The sequence below is a fragment of the Coptis chinensis genome, chromosome 9, assembly GCF_015680905.1.
Source record: "Coptis chinensis isolate HL-2020 chromosome 9, ASM1568090v1, whole genome shotgun sequence".
Taxonomy (NCBI): Eukaryota; Viridiplantae; Streptophyta; class Magnoliopsida; order Ranunculales; family Ranunculaceae; genus Coptis; species Coptis chinensis.
Window position 1 is genome coordinate 20,289,597 of NC_141464.1, and position 19,974 is coordinate 20,309,570.

Below are 19,974 nucleotides of genomic sequence, written 5' to 3' on the forward strand. Positions count from 1 at the left end.
TAACAAATTTTTGTCCGGTTTTTCGTTCAACTTGTCTATTTTGTCCGCTCACTTAGTAAAATAATTTGTTGCGACGAGCAAGAAACAAACACTGCCAGGGGCTGGCGAAAATAAACCAACAATGTCAAGGCCCCATTTCGTAAATGACCAAGGTTTATGGATTGGATGACGCTTTATCGCGGAAAGTTTGACCCATATCATATATCATGTTTTTGACAAGGCACACACTTCTCGGACAAACACGTACATCCTTTGGCGTGTATGGCCACCAATATCATTGAGTCATTGCTATGTGAGCGAGACTTCGCCCCCGGAAATTCCTGAGCATCGTCAGCTGCATGATCGTCGTCGGTGAGATCTGAGACATTATCGATTGCCAAGCTCGTTGGAATCATCTGACAGCATAAGTGGTTAATCCAGTGTTGTCGTTACAGTGACGACTTGATTTTTCACGGATAAGTATGCGATAGAATCAGGATGCCTTACATCATAACGCGGATACTGTACAATACTGATAGATATAAAATTTCATGCAATTCGTTGAACGAAGTCCAAATAAACGCTCATTCTATCATTGGGAGCCGCATATTATCATTCAAAGTGGCTAACGACTAATTTAGAATAATTAATCGTAACTTAGTCGCCCCCAGCTGAAGAGTTGTGCGTATACCGCAAATGACAGTTTCGTACTCGGCCATATAATGTGAAGCGTTAAAAACTCAAACATAGAGACCTCGCAATTATATCTTCATTCACCTTCAAGATGACAAAAACAAGACCGGAGGAAGACTTATTATGCGAACTATCGGTGTAAATCTAGCAAGTAGCTGATATATCCGATAAATATGTCAAGTCATCGCCCCCGGGAGGTAATGACAATTAGAGATTGATGTTTTCCTCATCGAGTAATGCTTTTGACATAGGAATATCATAAATAAGAAAATCAGTCATTAGCAACACCAAAGTTTGTCTCTGTTTAATTGTATGAGTGTCAGAGACAATGTTGTAAACGCTAAGGTAACTTTTCCATTCTGCGACTCGATCCGTAGACGTTGCGAAAAAACTTACGCAGTGGATATTCGACAAGTATAAACTTTGACTATTCCTTCTTTGAAATAAGCTTAAGACGTCTGACAGCATGAAACAAGGCCAATGTAATATTTTTAATACAAGAATGCCTCGAGACATATGACGGACATTATCCACAACAGATGACGAAGAATCGTCAGAGGCAATAACTTCGTGCTGAATAATTTGGCGTATTGGTGGAACGGTAGCCGGGTCGTATGCAATCGGATGTTGAAAAGGAATAGGAGGGAGTAGTTCGATACCGCCAGGTTGACCTGGAACCGCACATTTGCGATGATCGTCAGTAAGTGCATCGAGAACTTAGGCTTGTTGAGTATTCGTCATAACTTTTGTAGAACGTGATCGTCGGTTTTGCATAAGAACCGCAGACGGCGCCAATTATGTTTCGACCAAATATGATCAAAACACCAAGTGTTGATGAAAAAAGATGAATAACGTAGAAAAGTAATTAGAAAAATGATGGTGATCGGGGGAATGATGAGACTGTACCTTGCGGTTGCCTACGTACCCAAATTATCAGTTGGATCAAGTCTCAAGAACGTAGTTCTCAATGAAAAATAGTTTGGTATTTATATAGGTAGAGTAGAGAATCCTTGTAGCTCAAGTATTCTTGTAGCTTGAGTCATTGTGATAGAATATAACTCTCAACTGATAATTATCTCTTTGATAAGAAATGAATCTGGACATAAATCAATGTACATTAGTGGCAAGCCATGTGGCTAAGGTTCAGCCTTAGACGCATAAGTTAATAGGCCTGTACATTGATCCATGGTACTGCAAATTGGGCTTTAGCCCTGTCAATTAAACAAATAAAGTGGAGATTCCTACCAATGGACGTTCGCCACGTAGGTGGGGGTCGAAACATCGCGTCTATTTGTTTGTCTTCATCATCACTTATGTTGATTGTTTCAACATTAGTAATTGATGTTCGCAATTCTCTGTTTTCTGTTTCAACATTAGTAAGTGTTGTTCGCAATTCTCTATTTTCTTGTCCAATGTGCATGATATCAACATGTAGGCCTCAATTTATTTCATGAAATTGTTCATTGGCTTGTTGAAGATGTTTGATTTCCTTTGTAGCTTCTTCATGAATCTGACGTAGATGATTGATTTCGCTCCTTGCTTCTTTAAGTTCTGTGAAGTTGAAATCTTTGATTTGGAATTTGTACCATTGACATAGTGATGTGAGAGCGGCTTGTGCAGCTTCATTCTCGGCTTTATTCTGTGTTTCTTCAAGAGTTCCATAGGATGTTTGCAGGGTTGAATCTTCCTCTTCATCATATTAGTCCACGTCTTCTTTAAATATTCCTTTCAGAATAGGAACATCTATTGTTACGGTTGATCCAAATTTGTCACCCTTCACTTTTGTTGTGTAAACCGGTGGTTTATAAATATTGATTTCCATCAGGATTTGAATCAATATTGCTTTCCTTGAAATAGAAAAGATTGTATTATGATCCATATTGCTGCATATAAATTTAAAAAAAATTAGTATGTTATCTTATGAATAAGTTACAAATTTGAATGTAGCTAATGTGTTAAGATGATAAATCATGCTCACATATGATGATTGATACCAATCTATGTGATAGTGGTGTAGTTCAATTCAGTTAAGTGATATATGTACTAAATATTACAATAAATTTATAACAGAACAATAATCAAGAATTCATAAAACAATAAATTTATATGTAACTTTGAAAGTTTAGTAGTTTACCTAGGTGTTGAAGATGGGAGATGAAAGTCTACAGGTTGTTTGAATGTGTTATTGATTGATTCTCTAGTATTTATAAGTTAAATTGTTTTGTTTATTTAGAATACTACTACTTTGAGTGTTTTATACGGTGTAAAGTTATTGTTTTAGTGTGCTTCTTTATTGGTTATGGTTTATCCAAATAATAAATTTAGGTGGCTTGAACTTTTGGGCGTGGGTTATTGATGGTGATTTTTTTTTTTTTGGTTTATCCATGTGGAGTCGCAATAGTCTCGGAGTAGAGCGCTTTCCTTGTCTGTGAACCTAGCATTTGTGCTCAATGACCAGAATGGCTTGACAACAACTTGGTCCTAAGTATGTTTCACCATTCAGAAAGAACATAACTACCTCACCAGTGCATGCTCGAAGCTCCATTAAAGATTTCCAACATTGGTTTTGTTCCTCGAGTTCTAGTCGAGCAGTTAGAGTTGAACCGGAGGCCAATGGTCGTGCTTGCACAGTCATGGACACTACAATAGTCCATGTTAGTAACACTGCTGCAAAGAAGAAATTCACTTGCTTGGAACAAAATATTCACTTCCTAAATCTTAGTTTCACTGTCAAAATATTCATGAACCCTCTATTGTAACATCACTATCATACATCCGCGAACCGCTTTTACAGGTAATTGGAGTGTGCTTGATAGTAGTATCACCTGTTACATGTAGTCTGATGAAGTTTTATAATTTCATTTTTCAAAATTTCAATTCTACATTACCTTCGAAGGAGTATTAAAGATGCAAAGGACCTTTGGAATGGTGTACATCATGTGTTGTGACATGTATGGACAATTTTCTGCATCTCTCAGTGTCAAGTATGTGTTAAAAAAAGAGGAAAGAGAAAAACATTGTTGTTCTTTGAAATTTGTTTTCAGTAGAGAAAATGGTCATGGAAGTTTGTGAAATTTGGTATGCCTATGGTTTCTATATTTAAGCTCATTCAGTACTTTATAGGTGGATCCAAAATGTTCCCCGATCCGGGTCGAAAAATTGGATCAGGAAATCACTTACCGATTGCATGCTTTGATTAATTACTTGAGCTATGTGGTAGAATTTTGTCAATATGACTGTTTAGGGAAGGTTTTTTTTGGCATTTTTAGGGAGTTTTTGTATGATTCACAGATGCTAAACTATCCCACACAATTTGGGAATTTTTATTTGTGCATTTTCCAGCGCTATCAAACAGAGCCTATAGTTAATTACATTATGGGTTTACTTGTCTTAAATCTACTTTTTTTTTTTGGTAAAAGTCTTAAATCTACTTGTTCAGAGAAAATTATATGCTCAGTAGTCAGTACATTAGGATTTCACACCCAAAGAATAAGTTAGAGTGGTGATACTTCACATTACGTGGGCTGACTGCAGCCTTCAATTCATTGTATGTTTACAACACTGCGAATCATTTGGAATGTCATAATTGAAAGATCCTTTATTTTTTCAATTGCAGCAATAACGTTATAAGAATGTCCACATAATCTTTTCAATAACATGTAAATCATCCATTTTCTCAGTGCTATCCTCTAATCCATTCATAGAGATATTCAAATTCACCTTGTAAATTCTGCAACCTTACACTGCTCAAGAAAGTGTTGGATATGCTATGCTCTCTGCTAAATTATATATTTATATTATATAAAATCATCATCATTCTAAAAGTCACGGGCTAAATTCTCTTTGAGCATTTATATCAAAGTATATTCAAAGGGAAATGCAGATGCTCCTCTCTCACCCAAAGAGGGTTTATAAAGTACCACACTTTAGTGTGGTGTTCTCACACATCACCATGTATATAAAGACGCCCGATTCACGGTTGAAAGCTGCCTCGATATCAATAAACCCAAAGATCAATCCTCCTCCTCAATGCTCTTGCTTTCGAAGTCTTCCCTTAGAGAAAATAGGAAAGTTATATTTTGCTTGTGAGGAAACCTATGAAAAGCTCTTGAGTATACTATTGAAGAATGTAAAGCATATGCAGGCCACATATCCAACTATAAAGCAAACAGAACATAGATCCATGAAAATACATCTTCAGCATATTAGAAAGATCGGACTCACAGAGGAGTTATGCTCAATGCAAACAGACCTGCTTGGTTCATTGAATGGTGATCGTAATTCGGGTGCAGGTATAATGCCAGCAAGCATCGCAGATTCTCCTAAAGTAAGAACTGTGGGGTGCTTCCCAAAGTAAAAATTGGATGCTGACTCAATCCCATAAACACCATGTCCCCAGTAAATTTGTATCATGGCTATCATCACATTTCCCGTTAAACATTCCAATGAAAGATTCATAATAGAGATGTGAAAAAAAAAATACATCGCTTGCCTTGCTCAAATAGGAAGTGTTTCTTGAGATATGGTATTAGTGTATTACTCATTCAGTAACTGCAACTGGTAATGAGTAAAACTCAATTTGTGAGACTTCAGAATGTAGTCATACCCAGACACTAAGCAGATCACAATAAACGCATGACTGGATGAAGAAATGTGGGTAGCACATTGTAGATTGTTTCAAAGCAACATAATGAACAACCTAGTTAGAGATTGTGACGGCCTACTTGGGTGATCAATTTCTTATTCTTCACTGCGACAGGATTCTAGTCCAAGTCACAAACACAGTGTATTGTGAGTAATACAGTATGTGCACCAATATTGAAAAATATTAGTTTCATAATGAAAAGTATTAGTTTCATAGGAAATAAAGTCAAAACAAACACCTGATTCCCTCAAATGAGGTGGCCTAATTATTACTTGGAAGTGAATATATATATTAGAAGAAAGAGTACTGTTCGATAAAGATGAAATAGTATTAGTTCACCAACAGAGTTGTAAAAGTACGTTAAAGAAATGGTCATCCACCATAGAGGCCTTTGCCTAGGCGCGCTTACACTTTCCTCTGCTTCAAGCAAAGTCCGCTTCTTTCAGTTTTGGTAAAGGCGATCTAATGCTTTATTGTCATCCCGCAGGTTTTTGCAATCTGTATGACATAGTAATTAATGACGAAGCTTTTTTATTAGTCAGTATCACAAGAGACATTTTTGTTGGATTACGGTATTAATCAGAAGACATGAGAGGCATACCTCCTGCCTAGCAAGCTTGAGCTTTGCCTCCAGTGGTGCAAGAATGGCTTCAATTGGTGGCATTTCATCATCCTTTTGAGCAGCATTCAAAGAGTGGCTTCTGCTGCAAATTGAGCAGCCATGGACGCTTTCTTCTCATCATTAATTTTCTTGATTTCAAGGTTCAGATTCATTGTTCTCTTGATGAAAAAACCTGCACTCACTGCCTCGCCTGCATCTCCCCACTGCAAAATCATTGCACAGGGGAGCTGAAATCCCTGATCCACCTCTGATTCTATTATCCCATTCCCTTCGCAGTTATATCGGTAACTCGGCTAGCTGGACATAATCAAACATATTCGAGTCGCAATCATAGGGTGTAGACTATCTTAAGTATCTGTGTTTTCTTCTACCTTCAATCTATGCAGTGGCACGAAGATCTGGTTCAAGATTTCTGCAACATCTGGAGCATTTATCTACAGCATAAAGGCAATTCATTATACTTTTCCTTACATTTGTCTTTTGGTAACATTGTTGTTCCCACTTCTGAGGTGAATATACATGTGTTTTGCAGAGCGAAGCGAACTGCTACTACTGCAAATGGTTCAAACAATACCGCCAACAAAAAAGGTCGAGCTGAGGGTGGTGGACAGAACCAGCTCGTAAATAGGGCATTTCAAGGTTTGTCTTGAGGTGGAAGAAGCACAGCAGGAGGCAGGGCATGGGGTGGACGGGGAAGAGGAAGGGGCTTTCATTAGTTCCACGTAACTTTTGAACCTCATGGACGGTACAAAAACCTTTTATGTACTGAAGCCCCCTCATCCAGATTTGGATTTCTGTAACCCTCTTGTATCGAATCATTTATTCACTTCGGAATGTAGTATTGTTTGGTTGAAAATTTGCCTATTTAGTTAGCATGTTGAATGTCTTTAAAGTGTGTTTTTCGCACTTCAGGTCTCCTGCAACCTCTTGGATCCGAGCGAAGATATTGTACGCCACATCCAAGGACAGGTTCAGGTCAGTACTTGACAAAAAATATTAGCAAGTCCAATGCACATCGACTAATAAATTGTAGCATAACTTATTATCCATTCAAAATGAATTCCTATTTTTGTTCATCATGCATGAACAACACAAGCACAATAATAAATTGTAGCTTATGATCCAATGATAACTAATTCATGATCCAATGATAACTAATTCTTAATGTCCACTAAACTATTGAATTATACTCCTTTGAGTAGAAACTATCTTCATTCCAAGTGATTGTCCTGTTGAAAAATAATACAGAAAAAGTAAGTAGATTTCCATTTGTTTTATTTTGAAAGATTAAATTTACTAAGACATTTAATATATATAAATGGTTACCTTGAGATCTAAAGTCTTGCAGACTTTTTTGGATAAGGGGGTTTCTTCTGGAGGTTCTGCCATAGATTTTTTCCGGTTTTCCATTGTTGGTTTTTCAATAGCAGCTATCTCTGAGTTTGTTTCCTGTATTAATAGAGAAATGTTCCAACTGTGTATATAGTTATATGTAATAATCATATGTATAAATTCTGAAACGACATTTAATGTATATACATACCTCTTCATCATTGCTCACAGGACATGCGTACAAAAGAACAAACGATTTCGTGTTATAATTGTTGCTGTTATTGGATTCTTTCATGCGAAAATCAAATTTTTTTTCCAACAATGCTTTTCAATATCTTCTCTACCATTTCTTTTCCATTTTTCTAAAATAATTCAAAAAAGAAATTATTAGTGGTTTGTTTAAAGAATTGCAATATATTGTTTTAATTAAAGATGTTTTTACCTGTTTTTCAATTTTGTAGAGTTCATCTTCCGAATGTTTGATCATGACTTTTCCTATATTTCCAAATGCAATTGTGGGTGTGTAACTTTCATCATCTGTGATCTCAAGTTTTAATTTGTACCTATTTTTCAAAAGTGAAAAATTAGAAAAAAATAATAAAAAAAAAAAATAGCAACTAATTGATTAGAATAGACATGTTTTATAGTTTTCGTACATAGTCATACCTTCTGGAATGTTTTGGATATTTTTCACATCTATTGCACCAAAGCCTGGAGTTGATTTCTTCAAGCTTACTGACGCAATTTTCGCAAGCTTTATAATACCATGGTAATATGTCGTCATTTAAAATCTTAGAAATCTTTGCTCTGCACAGGAACGACTTTTCCTGTTTATGAAAAATCAAAATAAATTGTATTAACAATATTATATGATATAAATTGTTTAGAGAAGGATGATAAGTAGTTGTTGTTACCTTTACAGGGTTATCTTGATTTATGACGTTAGTTAAGCTCTGTATCTCGTCCCCTGTTTTTATTTGTTCTAAATCGTTTTTTTCTTCTTCCTGTGCTCTGCATGTTTGGAAATTGTTATTACTTTTAGAAAAAGAAAATCAAATAAATTGAATACAATTAATATGAAATTTTGTTACCTTTCCATGATTGATTCAACTTCAGGTATTTGCAAGTTTGTATATATTTTTGTTCCAAATGTTGATTGGAGAAAATATCCTGTGATTTTGGTAAAGTTAACTATCATGAATGCAAAGAAATAGTATTTTGAAAACAACGAAGAAGATGATTACCTTTCCAGTTCTGTACTGAAGTTGATGTTACTATTAACACATAATTTTTGTCCGGTGAATGAATGAAGTCAGTTGGAATTTGATCCATTGCACTACCCCACAATGTGATTCTAAGTACAGTGTTTCTACATTGATAGTATGAAGAGTAAGAATTTGTGTAAATAAAAATAAAATTGAATATATATATATATATATATATATATATATATATATAATATTTGTTATACGTTGTGTCTGCTATGATTATATCTCGTCTTTTCCTTGTATTGCCTCCTCTTATGGTTGATGTTTCAACTGCCTTAACCTTCAGTAATAGTCCTACGACATCTGCATTGTATACAAAGTTATTGTCGTAGTTGTTTTGGTTAAAAAATCTATAGGATTAATGTAACGTGATTACTGTAAGGACTATGTTGTCCTTGTTTGAGTCAATATCATTTAAAGAAGTGAATGAAAATAGGTTTTGAGGAATCTGCACATCGTGATTGGTGACAACTTTGATTATAGTAGTGTCATTCAACTCGAGTTTGTAATCATGCGGTACAACACGGTATTTAGGTGAATTGTCACCAATGTCAAAATTTTCAATAAGTAATAGTGCATCCGGTTGCATATGCTTTTCAAACTTCTTTGTTAATTTCACCCCATATTTAGCTTGAATTTGGTTGCCCCAGTATAATACATAGAATATAAATTTTTTTATAAACAACAATTAAACAATAAATAGTAAATCTAGTACTAATTAAGCACATACATGTTCGTCAATAAGAAGGACTTCTCTGTGTTTGATAGCTAGGTTTTTAGAATAAAGATCATCCCACTTTCGCACGACCCTAACTTTTAATTTCCAAGCAGTTTTTGAACGGTTGATGGTGTTCAACATATGGTACTGAATTGTCATGTTTGTAACCTTGTCACAAATTGTATAGAAGATTAGAATATTGGAAACACGTCATCAGTTATAGTGAAGGTATAAATAAATTATTCTATACACATTTACATAACCATTGCATATGTAGTTGAATCAATAAATTTTTTTGTCTAAAAATTATATAATATAGATGAATTGAATATTACCTTGATGGAGGCCGAGATATTGTATTGAGTTGAGATTTTTGTTTTCTTTGCTTGATTATGAAGATTGATAGATATATTTATAACTACTACTTTGAGTGTTTTATACATTGTAAAGTTATTGTTTTAGTGTACTTCTTTATTGGTTATAGGATTGGATCTAATCATAAGTCTGTGTTTATTAATTTTTTGGCGTGGGTTATTGATGTTGATCCCTTTTTTAGTTTATCCAAATAATAAATGTAATCCAGCCTTAGTTTTGGGCGTGGGTTATTGATGGTGATTATTTTTTTTTGGTTTATCCAAATAATAAATTTAGGTGGCTGGGACTCTTTAGTGTTTTATATGGTGTATAGTCTTAGGTAAACTCTTTGTTTAGCCAGGCCCATAACATTGTTTGCTCAGCATTTATGAATTTGGGCTTTAGGCCTTCGTCCAAAGAAACCCATAGCATTGTTTGCATTGTTTGCTCAGCGGCTTGTCAAATTGACCAAGGAACAGAATCTCCTTTCCAAGACATAGTGCTTCCTCCAATCCCATCCTTCTCAGAGTTCATTAAGAAAGGAAGAGAGGGCGGATCAAACCCCTCGTCAACATCTTCCAAGCGTTTAACTACATTACAAAGGCATGCAGTGAAGAGAAAGAAGTTGTAATACAATTAAATGGATTCATTTGCTTTTTGAGTTCCAATTGGTAAGATATAGGATGAATTAAAACTTCATTTAGATGGTTGTAAGAAGAATTTGGATGTTGTTGTGGAATTCTTCAAACTGCTGATTGCTGACTGAAAATATAGAAAGAGCTAATCGAGTTTCTCTAGACTGTAGCTACCTTATTGAACTTACTTAGAGCTAAGTAAGCATCACTACTATGGTTCTAAGAAAATCAGCATGGGCATCGGAGGAGTTTCTTGATCAAGAGAATATACCTTGTGAATAGTGGGCACTACTTGTTGGTTGGGAATTGAGACAACTATGGTCACTTTGTGGAGCTTATATCATTTTCTCTATACTGAATATGATGCTTAGTTTTTGTTGGACATATTGGAGATTCAGAGTTTGCTGGTGCATCCATGACTATTCTTGAACTTCAAGGCCTTGCTTTCTTGATTATGGTAATTAAGCCTTGTAGCTAATGAATTTCATCATTGTATAGGTAACCTATCTCTCTGCTTGCTTATGTGCCTAAGAATATTAATTCTTGTGTACAGTCTGGTATGGCTGTTGCGGTTACAATTAGTTGTGAGCAAAGAAGTTTGCATCACTCATTGTCATTTGCTAACAGGGCATAATTTCGCACTTGGGAGCAGCAGGACTATTTTCTTTCCTATAGTAAATGTAAGTTTTATATACCTGTCAAATATACATTGCAAAAAGAATGAAAGAATATAGAAAAGAAAAATATAGGTGATATGCTTGTGTTTAATTTAAAAACAAATAAAATAAGAACTGTGCTTCATATATTCTTGACGACCGCATGCTATAGGTAACATCTTAGATCCGAAATCCATGAAGGCACCTGCATGTAGAAATTTTTGTCATTTATATCCATGTAATGAGTTGTAAATATACCGTAAAAAACTTTTATGTTTGTAATTGTTTACTGTTTCTCTTTGTTATGGGAGATTGTTGAATACTTCGGATAGACTATGTTTTTGTATGTTCGTACAAATCACCGTCTCTATTGTCCAATAATATCTTCAGTCCTTCACGTGAAGTTACACGCGAAACAGCCACATATAGTTGTCCGTGTGAGAATACCTGATTTCTTAGGTAAACTCCAATACTTGTCGGCGTCTGTCCCTAGCTTTTGTTAATTGTCATGTAATAACAAAGCTTTATTGGGTACTGTACACGTCGCAATACAAAAGGCCATTTTTTTTTATCAGACTTCATCACAATTCGAGGGATGGTGTGTCGATCTCCTATGTTAGTTCCAGTAATGATCATAGCTTCTAGCACAATATCTGACAATGTAGTGATAATAAGTCTTGTTCCGTTGCATAGTCCCTTGCTTTGGTGTATGTTTTTGAGAAGCATTATAGGAGCACCTTCTTTTAGTTGTAAAGAATGATTGGCCATACCGCCACCAAAAGTGTTTAGGAATTCAGTCGGATACAAAATGTGTTGATTTCCAATCCCAGCATTTGCTACACATAACGTGTCTGCACTTAAGAACTCATGTGTTTCGCCTGGAACAGAAGAGAGAACATATGAATTTATTTCGTTAGCTGATTCATTTGTAGGAGTTAGAATGCACCTATCTCTCAAGTACCAAGCTTCAGAATATTTTTTGGAAAAATCTGTGTAGATAGTTTCCACAATTTCATTTATACCGTCTCCTGTTGAATGAATTATAAGGTATTTTGGGATTTTCACCTAGCTAGGTTCTTCTCCTTCACACAATGATCGACTTGGAAGTTTCCTATCACCAATATCCAGTATCCATTTGTTGAATTCAGCATCTGATTTGCTAGAGTCTTTGTTACGCAAACGCATATTTATGGTAAGTCGAAAAATCCTAAAGTGGCGCCATAAATACGACCTGTTAATTGAAGTAGACACAATTGTTTCTCTTGATCCTTTCTCTACAATAGGCAATGTTTGTCTGAAGTCACCTCCAAAAACCATTGTTTTCCCCCCAAATGGTTTGTCCTTTAATCTTATATCAGTCTCTGACATTATGTCTCTGAAAGTGGCATCAACAGCTTCAAAGTCATTTTTTTTACTCATTGGTGCTTCATCCCATATGATTAGATAAGTTTTGTGAATCAAATATGCCAAGTGGGTGTTTCTACTAATATTGCAAGTGCTGAAGTGATCTTGTTCAATTGGAATTTTAAACCTTGAGTGAGCAGTCCGTCCACTTGGTAAAAGAAGTGCTGCTACACCTGATGAAGCCACAGCAAGTACTATCTTCCTTTGTGACCGCAGCCTTGCAATTAGTGTATTCCATAGATAAGTCTTTCCTGTACCACCACTTCCATATACAAAGTAAAGACCTCTAGTATTTTCCTGAACTGCATTCATGACAACATTAAAAACTTCTCTCTGTTCAACATTCAATCCAAGATGAAGCTGCTCAAATTGTGTGGAGAGAGTAGCACAATCATAATTTAACTCCTCTTGTATCAGTCTGTTATCAAGTGCATTTAGTTTTGGAATATCAAAACTAAATTCTTTTAGAGTTCGGCCGTTTTCATTCATTAGAATCTCAACTTCACGAAGTGTAAATTTTTTCAACTCTTCTTGAGATAAGGTTAGGTTATCATTACCTTGCTTTACTTGCTGTAATCCAAGTATATCGTCTGAAAGTAGCTCCCAATTTTTATTCCACAATTCAACCGAATTTGATACCTCACAGAATAATAGAAGCGTCACAAACAATTGTCGCAATGAGTTACTATTAGACCACTTTTCCGCATCTTGAATTGCTTTATGCCATTCACCGTCATCTTGTAGTAGGCCTAGTGCACTACATGCTGATTTGTAATCTGGATGAGTTATGCCATTCACTGTTCTAATGTCTTCAAAACTTTTGGCACCTTTGACTATATTTAGAAGCATACGCATGTAAAATCTTTCACCTTGTGTTGGATGTGCATAGTATATTCTACCAACTTTTAGTCCCTGTTCTCTTTCTGTCCAGACCTGTAGAAAGTAACAGATTGTAATAAATCAGGCTTAAAATATAGTTCAAATATAAAAAAACTATTTTAGAAGCTAAAAAATAGTTGTGTACAAACCTTATCATCTTTGTGCCACACAAATAATAATGTAAAGTCAACATACGTCAAATGTCTTCCTTTCTCATTAACTTGATTAGTGCGCATCCACTCTGTGAACATAGTCCTCTTTGATTTGTCTTTTTCAACAATTTCAAAGGTATCTTCATTATCATGAAATATAATATTTTGATCATTCTCAAGATGGAAACTCATCCTTTCAACATATGGATATCGGAATTGAATGTCAAATTCGAAGATTCTCCAGCTTCTTTCTGAACCAGACACATAACGACAGTCTAGATAGTGCTTGATTTCATCAACTTCATGAATAGTTTTTCTTTTATCCTCATCATATTTCAAATTTTCTTCAATGATGCCTGTAGCCCTATCTTGTCCTTTTGCTATATACTTAAACAGATATTTAACCATTCGTGTGCGGTTGCAATATTCAACGTTGATGTGGCACTGAAATTCTTTGCTAAGCGCTGGGTTGTATGGAACAACCCATCCATTGTCGATTTCAACAGGGTTTTTATCACCTACCATGGCAGTTCGCTTGTTGTTTCTCCTTTGATACACAGCAAAACCTTTTTCATCAAATGTTGTTTCACTGCAAAACCCCTTTGGATAATGTCTTGAACATTTTTTCTTATCATTCATGCACGAAGAACCCCTTTTCTTGTTTCCACACGGTCCATGAATCATTGTACGGACTATAGTTTCATACAGCAAGGGGTCTGCTTCTTTGTCTGGCAATTCTACTGATATTAGTTTGTCTATATCCATTCCGTTTTTTGGCTTGTCATCCGAATGTAGAAAAACCAAAATGTGGGCATGTGGCAATCCTCTCTTTTGAAATTCTATGACATACAATACTAACAAAAGAATAAAACATAGAATTTGTTAGTAAACAATGGTTATGTAGCAAAAACAAAAACATGGAATTTGTTATGCAATATTTATAAGTTCTATAGTAATAAACATAGATTTTTTTTTATAAACATATCATTCATGATTACTTTTTTGTTCAGGACTACGCCAACTTTCAAAATAAGTTATACAAAATCTATTTAAATAATATGAGCTGATCTAAATAGGCACACTTTCTTAGACATTACTATGGTTACATTGTTTGATTACATACCTGCAATTACTCTGCCAAAATGTTCTCCTTTGCGCAATTTTTTCATTATACACTCCAATTTTAACTTGAATGCTCTACAACCAACGTCTGGAACGTCATGCAGATTTAGGCTAGGGTTTAGTTCTAGAAAGCTTTTAATTTCATCCCAATTTGGATTGCAAGTGACTGTTATAAAAAGATTAGGTGGCCCAGCCCATCTACAAATGGCAATGGCATCCTGATATGTATGCACCATGTATCTGGGACCTACTGTAAACGATGATGGAAGGATCAAACGCTTCCCAATTGATGCTGCCGACGTATCACCTGCAATTCGAAGTGAAGTTAGGTAAAATTTTATAATGTTTTAAATTAAGGTAAATGCTATTTATTTGTTCTTACTATAATACCTGCATTCTTCTTGATCCATCAAATTATCTTGTACAATTCAGATCGATTGTTGCTTGGTTCATACAAGCACCCAATGTAGACGCCGATCTTCCATACTTGTATAACCGTCTACGATGAAGGAGAGACGAAGACGCCCACCAATCCACAATGTAGGACCTTCTTTAATTCTTTTTTGCAGTCTGAATGCATAATATTCCCTCATGGTAACCATATTCCTTGTTTTCGTATCCGTATTCCTTGTATTCCTTTCAGTTTCACTTTGACTTTTACTCCTATATAGGATCCCAAGTCTATAACCATCTTCACCACGTGGGAATAATATAGGATACTGCAAGGCCATAAATTTGGGATGTAACTCATTTATTCTTTCAAGTCCACCACCTTGTGTTTCAACAATTATATCTCTATAATCAGTAACATCAAATCCATCTCCCATAATCAAAGTCGCTACTTCAGTTGAAGTAGGCAAATTATATTGCCTGCCATCACTTTGTCGATTATTAATAAGTCTTAGACTTAACCGGTACCATATCATCCTCTTTAAATCATCTCTTGCCATTCTAAATGATCAGACAACTTTATTGTATTTATCAAACATTTGTATCAACCCGTCAACAATTGTTAGATCTGCACTTTCTTCGTCTGGAGGTATAGCTTTCATTCTATTGCATCTTTCATTCTCAATGTCATAGATATATAATTGAGCAAACTTAGGTGGGTGGTTTTCAATTGGTAGAAGTGAACCAATTTTATGATGATTCTGGCCGCTAATTCTGAAGGCATAAGGCCCCCCACCATTGTTTAATGTTTTGTCTATTTCTCCACCTGCAGAAGTAAATTGGAACATGCATTTGTATGTTCGTATACACCTTCAAAAATGTGAAGATCTTCTTCCTCCTTGTAAGTCCATAAGCTGTCTTAAAAATGTAGGCATCGTCTCCAAAAGTGGTAGCTGAACTTTTCCATTCTGACAACAAATGGAAAATGTTGGAAAAGCTGATTTTCCCTTATTGTTTCTTTCACCCTCCCACACAATTGCTCCACAGTAAGAACACTCTCTAGTAGGTGGTCCAAAGTTATGCACACCTAAAAACAAATAGCAAACTTTAAAATATTTAATATTAAAAGTTTAACAGATATATACCAATATAGAAAAGGTTTCACAATTAGCTTATAATATTGTTACCTCTACTATCGATATGTGCATTTAGCTCTTTATCAATGTTTCTATGCTTTCGCATATTTTCTTGTCTACGCGTAGCAGTTCTACTTTTAGATGTAGAGATCCTTTTATGACGCATTAAATCAACTAATAGAAAATGATTTAGATTAGTTTTTATTGGAAACACATAATAATTTAACAATAATGGTTGCGTAAAAAAAATCTACCGTTATTTCTTTTTCGTGCCAAAATTCTCCATTTGTTATAGCGAGCAATCCTAGCATTTTCTATCTTATTATTCTCTCCGGGGTGTATAGAAAAAATAAAATCGATATGTGAAAAAAATAAATTGTCGTCGATATGTGGAACAAAAATGTTGAAAGAAAAAACCATAGAAAGTTAAAATTTGATCTTACCTCCACAATAAATATTTTTTATTAGCTTTTGTAGAATGTCATCGCTATGTCTGTCGGTTGTATCAGTCCCTTGCTGACCATACATTGTGCTACCATCACAAAAAATAGTATATGTTGGTGAGAAATAGGTTTCAAGATAATAAAAAAGTATTTACATTGTTTGCATTTTATGGTAATAAGCAAAAGAAGCATGATTAGGAAGAGTGTCATGCTCATAGAAAGGACGCCCCTCTTGGATGGCATCACAATTAGCTTTCCCAGGCCTCTTCTTTCGCAGTGCAGAACACACCCTTTGATGAGTTCCCAGAAATTATATCTGAATAATTCAAATGAAAAGGGTACACTGCAGTTCCATTCGTATACAACATGTCCCAGTTCTTCTTAGATACGGGGCCTGGCCGACTGTCATCATTGAACAGCTCATAAATGTAAGTGCTGACAGGTACTGATGGCTGGCTAGGGGGCCTGAATTATTGAGCAGCCCTTTCTTACTCTGTATTGAGCAGCTCAATATTTCTCTCTCTTTCTCTCTTTATTATTATTATTATTGTCACTTGAAAAAACCCGGTTTGTCGTTATCTGCTGCATCGAGTAAGGTATGATTTTGTTATTGAATAATGAGTGAATGAATGATGGTAATTGGTTTCTTTCATATTACATGCGTGCATTATCTAGTTACCAGCGTCAATGTAAGATCTTTTGCATTATAGATTTTGGCTTTCGTTTCCATGTGAGTTCCTAAAATGAGTGCTTTTATTCAGGAACTGCTTGCATTAATGGATGTCCGAATTCCTATTTCCTTTGATACCCCTTATGACCTGAAGCATTCTTGTGAAAGTCGGAAGCTAGGCTGTAATTGATTGGATGCTAATGCTACCGTTGATGACAGTGTGATGTTCAAACTTGGTAATGCGCTTAGTGGAATCCTACATGTTCAAGATGTCCACTTACTGGCTACATCATCTGAAGGTTTCAATATACAACATTCTAAACGTTTGTAAAATCCAACTCAGGAAAAATCCAACTATTATGGGCCATCATCCTGCTCTGAGGAGAAGGCCTCTAATCTTGTCTCTTTGGATGAAAAAGATGAGGTTCCTGACATTTCATTGCACATGAAAAGCCATACGGAATCTGAAAACCTAAGTGCGGAATGTCCAATATCTCTTCCTGTAAGTTATCTGTTCTTTAGTATTTCCCATAACGCTCTAGTATATACTATTTAAGTGTGCATGAGTTATCATAACAATTTGTACCTGCTTCTACAGTTATTCCCTTCTTTTTACACATGACACCCTCCCTGTCAACATCTCTTATGTTTATTCCGGATATACGTTTAAGTGAAACAAACAACATAAAGATGTTTTTTTTGGTTTTTTTTTTGTTATAATAATGTCTGACGTTTGATGGATTCTTATTGACGATACCATTGAAGTTTTAGCAATAATCAGCATGTCACATGACTTCTTTTGGGGCACTTCTTTGAAACTCCTATATTCGTGTTGGAACAACTCATGTCTTCAAGTTTCATGTAATCATGTTATGCAAAAGACTGGTGGAAAAAGTAATATCAAACATTGTTATAGAGTTTTCTTTAAATGGAAGAGTGGACTGATGGGCTCACTTATATTTAAGTAAATAAATGGACTTTTGTTTTGATGAGTCTTGGAGATGTCAGGCTGTTTCCTAGAAAATCTTTCCATCAGTTTTTACTTCTTACCAAAGACATTGTTGTATATATGAGTGTATTTGTGTTGTCTCATGAATTTTTTTGAAACTTATGTTTTGTTGGTTGTTGAGTTGTTGGGTAGCTGGATTCTTAGAGGCTTAGAGCTAATGAGATGTGGTCTATCGAGGGGCCCTAGATAGAACAGAAGAGTGTTCTGGTGCTCTTCACTTGTCCCAAACTTAGATTCCTTCAATTGGATGTTTTAAGGCTGTTTTTGAAAGTTAATATGGCCAAACGCATAATTAACTACATATGATGCTCAACCTTGCACTGATAAATTATCTTTTTCCTTGTTTTGCCATGTCATCTGTCAGACTTTCACAAAACCTGTATCCGCCATGAAAGGAAGCCGTGAGAAGGTGGGGATACCTCTAAAGAAGTTAAGTGTGACCTGGGCGCCAGATGTGTATGATCCACCTTGTAACTCTATCTCCCACATGGTGAAGAGCCACAGCTCACAACGCTCCAGAAACAAAAAAGATAGCAAACACAGACACAAAGGGAAATCTTCACAAGGGAGCAACAGCAGCAAGCGGTATAAAAAACATGCTGGAAAAACTGATTATCGCCTCAAGTCATCTCCAACCTCTGTGAGATTGTCGTATCCATGCTCCGCAAGATTGCTTTATGGTGATTATAATCAGACCAAGTTTGGTAGTAGCTTCCTCAGGACATCGTTAGCTGAGGTGCATGTAACAGTTGCTGAAGCTACATAAATAATGCCGTCTCTTCGTTGGTCTTACTACTGTTGAATTTGTTATCTAAATGAAGTTGAATCATATATATGGTTAACGGGCATTTCTTCTTTTTCATATAGTACCGTACGTAATAGATCTTCTTTAGTAGCATGTAGAGTTTAATGACACTTTTATGGAGGTATTGTTTTTCACTGGAGTTTGGAGGATTTGATTCAGTTGATCTCAAGTAGTTACAAAATTAAGTAGTTTAGAGTACTTTATTTTATCAGTAGGACTTCCCAAAACTCCAAGTTTTCAGGTTCAATATATGGATTTTTTCCAACTAAGGATATCACGGAATGAATGTAATTCTTACAATAGTAGCAAAAACTACTCTAAGAACATAAAAGTTAAAAAAAATATACTCACCTTTAGGAGCGTTTTGGGTCAGCCAGTGCAATCTCAACTCTCAAGTAGCTTATCATTTGCCATAATCTTCTTCAAGTCTGCTCCATTAAATCCACCGTTCCAAATCTAAGCTGACAAATAGAAAAAAAAAACAATTTAATTATAGACAAACCTAAATAGATTCATCAAAAAAATTGGTCATGACATATTGCTTTTTTCATATCTTCATAAATGTATGATATAGTCACTACTGTCGAGTAGTTCCAAGATATTGAGACATATACCTACTATCTCCTCCTATGTGAACAATGGTCACCATCAATCAAGATGGTTCATCCTTAAAGTTTGTACCTTATACCTATTAGCAAAAACACCATCTTTCTAATCAAATTAATATGAAAGATGCAGCAACTTTTCTGTAATAGTTGATATCAGTAATTTTTCCTCCCCTCTTGTATCGAATCATTTATTCAAAACTTTTTTATGAGTTATTATTAGCTACTTACTCTAATTCTCTGCGTTATTCTTTCATAGCTAATATGAGCATGGTATTATTTTGCGGCAGGAAAACGTTTGCAATAGAATCTATGTTGTAAATATTAGTTCTTTTTATCCCTCCTCTACTATGCAGCCCTCCTGGGTAGTACATCGCCATTTCAGGTCCATGGCTGAAATTTTTGTCTTGTTTTAAGATAGTAATTGAAAATTTTGCGTAATTGGTACATTTATCTC

The 19,974-nt window shown here is 35.3% G+C and overlaps 2 protein-coding genes and 4 long non-coding RNA genes across 7 annotated transcripts; 2 read left to right on the top strand and 4 right to left on the bottom strand.

Moving 5' to 3' along the window:
- Window positions 1-7,060: 7,060 nt before the first annotated feature.
- On the bottom strand, window positions 7,061-7,757 carry LOC147475151 (uncharacterized). The gene is made up of 3 exons (XR_015207454.1): window positions 7,483-7,757; window positions 7,266-7,388; window positions 7,061-7,168 (listed from the first exon to the last, which is right to left on the bottom strand). It is a non-coding gene; the product is annotated as an uncharacterized LOC147475151 (long non-coding RNA).
- A 605-nt stretch (window positions 7,758-8,362) lies between these two features.
- On the bottom strand, window positions 8,363-8,845 carry LOC147475152 (uncharacterized). Its single transcript, XR_015207455.1, has 3 exons — window positions 8,743-8,845; window positions 8,516-8,640; window positions 8,363-8,441 (listed from the first exon to the last, which is right to left on the bottom strand). It is a non-coding gene; the product is annotated as an uncharacterized LOC147475152 (long non-coding RNA).
- A 1,229-nt stretch (window positions 8,846-10,074) lies between these two features.
- On the top strand, window positions 10,075-18,463 carry LOC147475153 (uncharacterized). 2 transcript variants are annotated; one of them, XR_015208853.1, is made up of 4 exons: window positions 10,075-10,703; window positions 10,800-10,926; window positions 14,644-14,788; window positions 17,190-18,463. It is a non-coding gene; the product is annotated as an uncharacterized LOC147475153 (long non-coding RNA). The 2 variants fall into 2 exon arrangements; XR_015208854.1 differs by lacking the exon at window positions 14,644-14,788.
- Window positions 11,858-14,648, bottom strand: LOC147475154 (uncharacterized). The gene is made up of 2 exons (XM_086584203.1): window positions 13,335-14,648; window positions 11,858-13,239 (listed from the first exon to the last, which is right to left on the bottom strand). Exons 1-2 carry the CDS (start codon window positions 14,100-14,102, stop codon window positions 11,968-11,970), a joined length of 2,040 nt encoding a protein of 679 aa, XP_086440329.1. The 5' UTR covers window positions 14,103-14,648; the 3' UTR covers window positions 11,858-11,967.
- On the bottom strand, window positions 15,464-16,322 carry LOC147475155 (uncharacterized). Its single transcript, XR_015209126.1, has 3 exons — window positions 16,240-16,322; window positions 16,037-16,159; window positions 15,464-15,936 (listed from the first exon to the last, which is right to left on the bottom strand). It is a non-coding gene; the product is annotated as an uncharacterized LOC147475155 (long non-coding RNA).
- Window positions 18,464-18,495: 32 nt separating the features above from the next.
- Window positions 18,496-18,873, top strand: LOC147475156 (uncharacterized). Its single transcript, XM_086585293.1, has one exon. The coding sequence runs from the start codon at window positions 18,496-18,498 to the stop codon at window positions 18,871-18,873; it is 378 nt and encodes a 125-aa protein (XP_086441419.1).
- The last annotated feature ends 1,101 nt before the right edge of the window (window positions 18,874-19,974 follow it).